The following is a 9777-nucleotide window of genomic DNA, read 5'->3' as shown; positions in this document are numbered from 1 at the left end:
CGATGGAGAAAGATTCCTGTAGGACTCTAAAGGGTATGTACCCATGGATACGACCCGACCTTCGCATATGTGATCTCTGGAACAAAGTACATGCAAAAACAAAATTGTCTATAACGATGAAGGGACATACAGCGGCCGTAATTCGGAAACATCAACTTCTATCTATTCTGCAAAGGTAGCTGTGCCCGTCGAAAGGAAGACCACTGTCGGTAAGTTTCGAGATTTGTTGAAATAGATGATCGGTCATGTAGGACACCTGCGATGTCGGACTGCGATGTCGACTGAGAAGGGGCAGTCACGTGCCTATGTCGGCCGGGAATCCGAGGCCGTCCGGGTTCCGGAGAGTGCTCTCTCACCAGCTCACTCATCCTCGCACCACCAACTTGACGCGTTAGACTCCCGCGTCCTACCCTTAACACCTAAGTATGCTACGATTGCCCAGAACCTCACAACGGGTACGTTACTATGTTATGTCGCCGTCATGAAGCTCACTAGCGGCTAGCTCATTTTACGGAGTTCACGCCGTGCTGCTGCACTCCCGGTCAGAAATTGGACACCTTTGCGAGGTCTTGCAACGCCCTCTGAACCCTATGACGCTGTTGTGATTGGCTCGGGTAAGATACAAAGCTTGGGTATATACTTTCACGGACTCATAGGTTTCGTAGGACCTGGTGGTTACGTAGCTGCAATCAAGGCGGCACAACTAGGCCTCAAGGTACATTTATCATCAGCTGTGCTTCGTTATAGCTGATGGCCATCTTAGACTGCATGCATTGAGAAACGAGACACCCTCGGCGGTACTTGTCTAAACGTTGGATGTATTCCCTCTAAAGCTATGCTCAACAACTCGCATATGTATCACCAAACTCAGCATGATTTGAAGAGACGTGGCATTGATGGTAATTCCTTTTTGTGTTTTCATGACATGTATGCTAATTGCTACGCCCTCAGTTTCCGACGTCGCTCTGAATCTTCCTCAGATGCTCAAGGCGAAGGAGGAGGCAGTTTTTGGACTAACGCGTGGTATTGAGACACTCTTCAAAATGAACAAGGTCGATTGGATCAAGGGCTCTGCATCTTTTGTTTCTCCGACTCGACTCAGCGTTCAGCTCAATGACGGCTCGCAGACTGAAATTGAAGCGAAGAACGTCATCATCGCAACAGGGTCAGAGGTGGCTCCCTTCCCTGGCGGCGGTATCCAAATCGACGAGGAACAGATTGTATCTTCGACTGGGGCACTGGCATTGCAGAAGGTTCCCGAGAAGATGGTTATCATCGGCGGTGGTATCATTGGTCTTGAGATGGGCAGTGTTTGGAGTCGGCTCGGTGCACAAGTTACCGTAGTCGAGTTCTTGGGAGGCATTGGGGGCGCAGGTATTGATGAAGAGATCGCGTAAGTGTTGTTCGGCATCCCAACGATTCCTCTTTGATCCGTTTTATGCGATAGAAAACAGTTCCAGCGTATTCTTACCAAGCAGGGTATGAAGTTCATGCTCAACACCAAGGTCCTCAGTGCCGAGAAGAGAGATGGTAAGGTGCATGTCAAGACGGAGGCGGCGAAGGGGGGTCAAGAGACTACAGTGAGCATTCTTACACGCCATGTCTGCACTGCACTCATTTGTATTGCTAGCTCGATGCGGATGTTGTCCTGGTTTCTGTCGGTCGTGTACCGGTTACTCAAGGACTGGGTCTTGAAAACATTGGAGTTGAGGTCGATTCCAAAGGCCGCATTGTTATTGACGACCAGTTCAACACCTCAGTACAAGGTGTCAAGTGCATTGGAGACGTCACGTTCGGGCCTATGCTTGCGCACAAGGCGGAAGAGGAGGGCATTGCTGCAGTCGAGTACATCAAGACCGGGCACGGACATGTCAACTATCACGCCATTCCTTCTGTTGTTTACACACATCCCGAGGTTGCATGGGTCGGTAAGACAGAGCAAGAACTCAAGAAGGCCGGAATAGAGTACAAGGTCGGCAAATTCCCCTTCCAAGCTAACTCGCGTGCAAAGACCAACTTCGACACGGAGGGCCAAGTCAAGTTCATTGCGGAGAAGGAGACAGACCGCATTCTGGGTGTTCATATCATTGGTGTGTATAGGCGTCTTTTCCTTGGCTTTTGATTCTCAGTGCACATCTTAGGTCCCAATGCTGGCGAGATGATTGGTGAGGCGACGCTGGCACTTGAGTATGGTGCAAGCTCAGAAGACGTGGCAAGGACGACGCATGCTCACGTACGTTGTATGTGTTTTACTATGTCGATCCTCTGTAACATATCTCTCGTACAGCCTACGCTGAGTGAAGCATTCAAGGAGGCGGCAATGGCGGCGTACCAGAAACCAATCCACTGCTAGGGCCCTTGTCACGGTTCTATGGTGACATCGTTAGTGTAGCGCAGATGCGATTTATGAATATAATGCCCTAGTTCAATACATTGTCTATTTTCTGCTTGTGTCTATATTTCAAGGGGAGTATATTCGAAAAAAAAAAACATAGGGTCTCGACCTCGCGATAAGTATTCTTACTCTTTGTGAGGCTCCTGTAGTGGTCACAGTGCTATTAAAGTGCAGGCGGCGCTCAGTCATGACCATCCTCATCGGACGCTTCGGCCTCTTCTTCTAATGCGGCTTCGGCTTCGGCTTGCGCTTGCGCCGCCAACGCAGCCTGTGCGATTGCTTGCTCGAGGAGTCTAGTTTGTTCTTCGGATAAAGACAACGATAGCGACAGCTGTGGTGAAGACACGTCCGGAGGCTGGGCTGCCTCAGCAGATTGGTACACAGAAGGTGTCTGCGGCTGCACGGACACAGAACGCGACTGTGGCTGAGTATACTGAGTCCGTGCGATGATACTAGCCAGTGTTGCCGTGCTGGGATCGGAGACACCGGCTTGGCCTTCAGAGGCGGAAGTGGTACCCAATAGCTTTGCAACGTATACTTGGAGCAAGCCATGCAGCTGCAAAACAATAGAATGCGCTTCGCCAACAACGCCAAATTCAACCTCCCCCTCCTCTGGCGGAAACTCGTCGCCAGATGCATTGACATGGCCTGGTGGGGCGCTGCCCATGTGGTTCGTAGTAATGTCGTTCCACAGCTTGGCCCTCCGACTTGCTTCCTCGTCTCCTTGAGGCTTCTCGACCTCGACCTCTTCGATCTCGGCATATGCACAGGCGTTATCCCCTAGCTCGATCTCCCCGTTCTTGCCCTTGCCTCCGATTCGCCCTCGACTGTCTTTATGCCTTTTGATCGCGTCGCGTCGCGAGAAAACCTTACTACATCCACTACACCGCCACGCCTGCTTGTCGTGGAGCTTCGTGTGGCGCTTCAGATCGTGGTTGCGCACAAAAGACGCAGGACACTGCGTGCAGCGATATGGGCGCTCAACAAAGGAGTGCAAACGCTGATGAGCACGGAGGGAGTACAGCCTGTGGAAGACTTTCGCGCAGGTCGGTATGAGACAAGGATATACGGCAGTACCTAGATCGGGCGTGGATGGCGCTCCATATGGGTGGCCCCATGGCGAATGGGGGTGAGAGAGGGGCGCTGACGGGTTCGAACCAATAGGAATCCCGCTGAGCACACCGAGCATCTGTATGAGGCCAGCGAGCTCTTGCAGGGCGGGCATCCGCTCTCCTGCCCGCGGTGCCGAGGTGACAGCGAAAAGAAAGACCTGGTGAAGTTGTACATGGATAGACGAGATCAAGGCAGGATCGAGGTGCGGCGATGCGGGCCCTGAGGGGACAGTGGCGAGTGCATTTGTGATGACCCGAACGGCTTCTGAGATGAGGAATCTCAGGTCGGGATAATCGTACGCAAACCGTTTGTATCCGCGACTATCCGAGTAATCATGGGCAACCTCATCTGCGGCATCTCTCTTCCTCTTTCCCTTATCAAGTTGAAGTGCAGGAGCATCTGAATTACGGAGCGATGCAAAAAGTATGTCAGACTTTGCCAATAAAACGACAGCATCACTGAGAGGTCTTGCGAGCTTCTTCGGCACAGCTTCAGATGATATGCACCGCTGGAAAATGGTTAGAATATTCGCGTTTTCTGCGGCGGGCACCAGGAAGGCAGCGAGTGAATCGTGGACGAGAGCTCGTTTTGAGGCGATAGACATAATAGCTTTCATGGTAGATAGAGCGGCCTCGTACCTTCGCTTGCGGGCAGTCGAGGTACTATCCGTGTTCCCTTTGTCCTTCTCCAGAGTAGGCCTGGGTTGATGAGCCGCTGCAGCTTCGAGCTGAGCCTTGGCTATATCAGCCTGAAGCTGCTCTTTCAATATGCGAGCCATCTCCTCAGCTTCGGCTTCCAAGTCATCCCCGTCGGCATAATCATCTTCATAGTCTTCCTCGCCATCGTCTCCGAATTCTTCGTCTTCTGTGGCGCCCCCTTGCGAGACGGTCCCTCCAGGAACATCAGCAGGAATAGATAAATGGAGGACCCCGCTCATTTCACAGCAGTAGGATAAAACATAAGAGGTGATTCAGCGAAACTGTCGCGATGATCAAATCGTGGAGGCCAGATGTTTCCAAATGCGGAAACATCATATCTTATCACAAATCGCACAACCCGCACAACCCTCATCTTGCACTGATCCAACTTGCCAAAATCTGATCTGCGAGACACTTCTGTACTTACGTCTCGACCAATTTTATTGTGGGTTTGGTCTGTCGCTAAATGTGCTAAACTTGTTTTTAGTGACGGTGCTCCCACTATACCAAGAATAGTGTCAACAACTTCTGCGAAATATCCCAGGCTCACGGGAAGCACTACATGCAGATGACCTTTCTCTGGATTCTCGACAGGAGCGCACGTACACTCTGGCTTTATCATTCATATCATTTGACAGAGCTATAGAAGACCTCCCAAGGGATGTTCCGCCTGTGAAAGCGCTCTATCTTACTTATAAAGTCGGCATTGCACATTCGAACTCAACTCAAAACTCTTCTGCCACGAACGTTGCTCATCGACTCTGGCCTCGCATCAGAATGGCCATTAAACTCTATGGATTCGGCCCCTCACATTGCACAAGACGTGTCGCTCTCATCCTGAAAGAAATGAACGTACCCTACGAGCTGGTCTCAGTCGACATGCTGAAGAACGAGCACAAAGCCTCATCTTTTGTCGAGAAACAACCGTTTGGTCAGGTACCATACATTGACGACGATGGATTCCAGCTCTTCGAAAGCCGCGCGATCGCTCGTTACATTGTTACCAAATACGCCTCGCAGGGCCCGTCTCTCCTGCCCGATCCCGCTGATGTGCAAAAGTCTGCGCGGTTCGAGCAGGCAGCCAGCATCGAGTTGAGCAATTTTGACCCGTATATGAATGCGCTTGCTTGGGAGGTCATCTTCAAGAAGTAAGTCGAACCCTTTACACCGCGCTCTCGGTCCTCATGGAATCAACAGATACGCAGGTGGTTCCACAGACGAGGCCGTCGTAGCGAATCTTGTCCAGACACTGAATGGCAAGGTAGATGCATACGAGCTGTTATTATCCAAATCGCGTTATCTCGCCGGTGATGTGGGTCCCCCGTTCCCATGTATAGATTAGCACCGTCTGATATTCCTTGACTGCAGGAAGTCACACTTGCCGATTTATATCATCTTCCCTTCGGCAGCACCCTTGGACTTATGGGGTACGATCTGCTCCTCAATCCATCGAGGCCTAACGTAGCGCGGTAAATATATCCACAATTCCGATGTTGATATACCTTACACCTTATTCTAGATGGTGGAAGGACATTAGCTCGCGTCCGGCGTGGCTGGCTGTCAAGGATTCTGCTTAGTTCAATGTGCGATAGCCCCTTGTAAATCAAAGGAGAAATTGTATTGCCCACTTGATAATTGCATGCGTAGTTGTTTGTCGAAAACCTTTCACGCGTCTACCCAGCAGTGATTACACATTGAGCTGGCTTTGCCAATTGGATCATTGACGTTAGCCGATGTTCGTACTGAGATAGTTATGCTGGCTAAGCTACATGATACATTTATTGGTGCTCTGTACTGACAAAAAATGTCCTTCGTTCACATTTATTAAACAGTTGACCCAAAGTCAACGCGACTTGGCTCTCGCGGTTCTGGTGTCTCGGATCAGCTAGCGGGATTTGCCGAATCTGACCACTCTCCTCCGTCACCATCCTCATACTTGACTGTACTTCGACTTACGTCCAATGTTACGCTTATTAACGGTAAGTTGTCGAATTACCGTTGACCATACCAATACGAATGAACATGCAGCATCGGAGGACAGTTTTCCTTGCCGCTGCCGCAGTGACGGTTCACGAGACGTCCAGGGAGAAGGTCAATTCATTCCTTGCAGTTAGTTTCATTTTTTGCTTACGCATTTATTTACAGCTACCCATCTACCCAGCCCCGAATACTGATATTCTTCTTCTTGATACACCGTCCGAGCTTGAGAAACAAATTGGGGTTGCACGACGAGCAGTAACAGCGACCTACGACGATGCGCGTGGTCAGGTTCAAGGCGTCATCTCAAGGTGGATCAACGTAGAGCAGGCCGTTGAACGTGTGTATGAGCCATTATCAACATCGTCCCGCCGTACTGACATCTTGTATTTCGTCACCGCATATAGAGAGGCTCAAATCGCTTGTCGCGCCCGATGAACCGCTGACTCCGGGATTGCTCTATGTTGGCGTAGCGACTCTCACAGGCTCTATATTCGCACGGAATCGCATTCTCGCTGCACGAATCTTCCTTCCCCCAACACTACTAGTTCTTTCGTTCAACCATTTCCTCCCCAAGACGGCTACTAATATTCAGGGATACCTCGGTTCGCTGGAAGACACCTACTTCCCGACGCTTGCAGAAAAGCACGAGATTGCTAACCAGCACAGCGCGATGACATGGGAGCGCATCAAAGATGCCACGTCGAATGGTCGGGAGACACTAGCAAGTAGCGTCGAGAGCGCGATCGTCCGTTTGGAGGATGTGACAGGGCTGAAGCTGAAGGAAACCCTTGGCTGGGGTCAGGGTGTTGTGAGAGCTGCGGAATCTCAGACGAAGGGTGCTGTTCAAGTTGTTCAGCAAGAGGCAAATGCGCTGACGGGTGTTGTTGCTCATGCGGTCGAAGAGGTCAAGGAGGGGGTTGTGGCGGAGACTTCCCCTATTGTGGAGACAAAAGTAGACGAGAGTCCCAAACGATTAGTATGATATTGGACCAGCCTCCCGTATTAATAGTGGACTGCTTCCATTAGGTTAGCACCGAGCTGCAGCGCCCATTTTCAGATATAATCCTATTCGCCCAGCTTTTTCTCTGCCTCTTCTACCGCCTTCGCCAGCTCCTCGCCAGTGGCCTCACTCATCCAGTCAACGTCCTGTCCGTGTCCTCCCAAGCCGTCGAACCGCCTGTTGAATCTACCCAAACGCCCAGTGACCACGTCTTCCTCCTCGCTCTCTGCCATCCATTTGCTCGCGTTCCACAGTGGGTTGTTTGTCGTGTCGCGTGTGAGTCGAATTACCGACCGAGGCGACGTGGTATAGTGCGTAAAGGTTGAGCCGTCTGCTCTGATGACACGCTGCGGAAATTGCGGGACAAAAGGTTTGGGAAGTTGTCGTTGTCGATGTTTCCATACGTGAGTACGTCCGTAAGGCGAAGAAGACACGTTTCGTGTCTGGGCAACTGCAGAGGCACGAGCGGAGGCAGCCACGAGCGACGGAGAATTGAGTCTGCCTGCCAGATGAGGGACGCTCGCGGCGAACATTGTCATGGCGATTAACAACGAGATGACGAGACAGCCAACGTCGGTAGTGGCAGTGAATGACCGAGAGGGTGGCAGAAGGATGGAGGTGCGCGCTTTCGTGTACAGCTATTTGCTTTCCACTCTTTGCGCGCCTGCGCTCTTTTGGTCTCATCCTCCACCTAATTATTCTCCGGCTCTCTCGAGGTCATGAACCTCTCCAACGAGCTAAAGGAATCCCTTGATTGTTGCTTGCAGAGTGCTTGGAAAAACTCAAGCCTATCCGAATCATCCGGCGCCGCAGTCCGTGGAACGCCTGGCAACAGCAGCCAATGGAACAGAACTATCAAGCAATGAAGTTTCTTTCTGGCCTGAGTTAAGGTAGAGTGACTGAACAATGATATGCTTTCATGCTCTCCTTGAAAGCTTTAATTGTTCGGGAGGGTTAGGTTAGCCACCGGCAATCTTCTGCAGCAATCCGTGGACCGAGTTCTCGAGTTTGCGAAGGAGAGACGATCCAGAAACAATTGCAAAGCAGTGCGTGATTTTCATCCCCTCGTTGAGTTACATCTTCCTCAACTCGCTAGTCAAAGTCGCAATGCCCCCAATGAGAATGGATGACATGGGCCGATGGGTTTCAACTCGGCCCTGTGTGAGGTCGAGAAACTGGATCTTCCGCTATACTCCCCCTCCACTTGGCATCATGTTTCATGGCACCATTTCACTATTGGCGGTTATGATTGTTCTGACGTCTCTCTACATGCTCCCCACGTCTTTCTAGTCCCGATTGCTTCTTCCTGGCGATGAACATGATTCATCGTCGTGATCGGACGCAATATTGACAAGTGCTGCTGAATGACCGCTTCGAATCGTTGGACTGCCTCAGCCCCAAGAATTCAAGATGATCAACTCACGCTTAAAGCCGCCCTCAGCTGACTACGACTCCTTTTTTGTGGATAACAATAGTGAAATTTTTGTACTGAGCATGCCCAACGTAGCCTTGAGAAACAAGGTAAATCAAGCTCTTGCGGAGTCATCCAGGATGCTCTCAATCCTGGGGCTTGGCAATATTTCGGGCCAGGGCAATTATGATGTGCTGATAGGAGCACTGACGGATGTGTTGAGGAAGTGAGCTGATGCATGGTTACTTCCAGTATGGCTATCTCCACTTGGATGTAGGAAGCAACAGAGACATTCGTAGAACGTTACGCCCAGTCTGTAGAGTATCAACGCAACATACGAAATCAGTTGCAACAGAATACCGATGAGATGCTGAGACTGTTCTTTCTCGAAAGTTGAGTGTTCATCACACAACACAGAGATGCCTTGGTATACTTCCTACACCACACGCACTTTCAGCATGGTAGTCACTGGTGAGCCGCTGTCCATGCGCAATCTTATCTGGGTATACTAAGTTGTGTAGATGGTGACTTTCAAGTCTGATGGTTCAACAAGCAGAGAATTTTATAATCCTTACAAGCCAACTTTATCAAGGACCTTTGCTTTCCCAACCATCTAGGTTGTATAAGGCCATGATGTAATTGATGCTTGTGATAATGCAACATTGTTTGGACTCCCTAGATGTTAGCAACCCAGACCTGCTGAGCTCATTGCTTGAGGAGGATTGCTTGAGGAGGTGAATAAGGAACTTAAAGGTATGAATGGTATGCCATAGTACCATGACATACCTTTCTTTTTGGGTATGACATGCATTACATAAGCAATGGAAGCCCCCATGGCATACTCAAAACATAGCCCCATATCCTCCTGTACCAGGGTGATCAAGGCATTTGCCTTATTGCCATGTCTCATCCTTGCCTCTGCTCTGTGTGAACCTTTGTCCCACAGCATGTGTTGCAGATTCAAGTCCCCTGCTATCACAGCAATATGTGGCAAGGCCATAATATGGCTATAGAGATAATCCACTGCCATGAAAGTTTTGCTATCATTATATACACATAGCAGATAGAGTGCCCCTCTCCTCATGCCCAGTGTTACAGCTTCATGAGGGAGGGGGTTTCTTTTCTTTGCATAACTATTCGTCGTTGACCCTGTAACTGTATGATCGATCCCATCACTTGA

The 9777-nt window shown here is 50.3% G+C and overlaps 4 protein-coding genes across 4 annotated transcripts; 2 read left to right on the top strand and 2 right to left on the bottom strand.

Moving 5' to 3' along the window:
* Positions 1-425: 425 nt before the first annotated feature.
* On the top strand, positions 426-2353 carry FIBRA_08870 (uncharacterized protein; the record flags this gene model as incomplete). The annotated part of the gene is made up of 9 exons (XM_012330485.1): positions 426-455; positions 503-614; positions 666-715; positions 764-899; positions 952-1393; positions 1448-1580; positions 1631-2090; positions 2142-2233; positions 2288-2353. 9 exons carry the CDS (start codon positions 426-428, stop codon positions 2351-2353), a joined length of 1521 nt encoding a protein of 506 aa, XP_012185875.1.
* Positions 2354-2576: 223 nt separating this feature from the next.
* Positions 2577-4445, bottom strand: FIBRA_08869 (uncharacterized protein; the record flags this gene model as incomplete). The annotated part of the gene is made up of 1 exon (XM_012330484.1): positions 2577-4445. The coding sequence occupies one exon, from the start codon at positions 4443-4445 to the stop codon at positions 2577-2579; it is 1869 nt and encodes a 622-aa protein (XP_012185874.1).
* A 538-nt stretch (positions 4446-4983) lies between these two features.
* FIBRA_08868 (uncharacterized protein) lies at positions 4984-7168 on the top strand (the record flags this gene model as incomplete). Its single annotated transcript, XM_012330483.1, has 8 exons — positions 4984-5354; positions 5404-5518; positions 5575-5675; positions 5726-5748; positions 6039-6185; positions 6248-6297; positions 6352-6523; positions 6591-7168. 8 exons carry the CDS (start codon positions 4984-4986, stop codon positions 7166-7168), a joined length of 1557 nt encoding a protein of 518 aa, XP_012185873.1.
* Positions 7169-7251: 83 nt separating this feature from the next.
* FIBRA_08867 (uncharacterized protein) lies at positions 7252-7725 on the bottom strand (the record flags this gene model as incomplete). The annotated part of the gene is made up of 1 exon (XM_012330482.1): positions 7252-7725. The coding sequence occupies one exon, from the start codon at positions 7723-7725 to the stop codon at positions 7252-7254; it is 474 nt and encodes a 157-aa protein (XP_012185872.1).
* Between the last annotated feature and the right edge of the window lie 2052 nt (positions 7726-9777).

This window comes from Fibroporia radiculosa, assembly GCF_000313525.1.
Source record: "Fibroporia radiculosa TFFH 294 genomic supercontigs, scaffold4049, whole genome shotgun sequence".
Taxonomy (NCBI): Eukaryota; Fungi; Basidiomycota; class Agaricomycetes; order Polyporales; family Fibroporiaceae; genus Fibroporia; species Fibroporia radiculosa.
The sequence above is the reverse complement of the archived record's forward strand: the minus strand, read 5'-3'. Positions and strand labels throughout refer to the sequence as shown.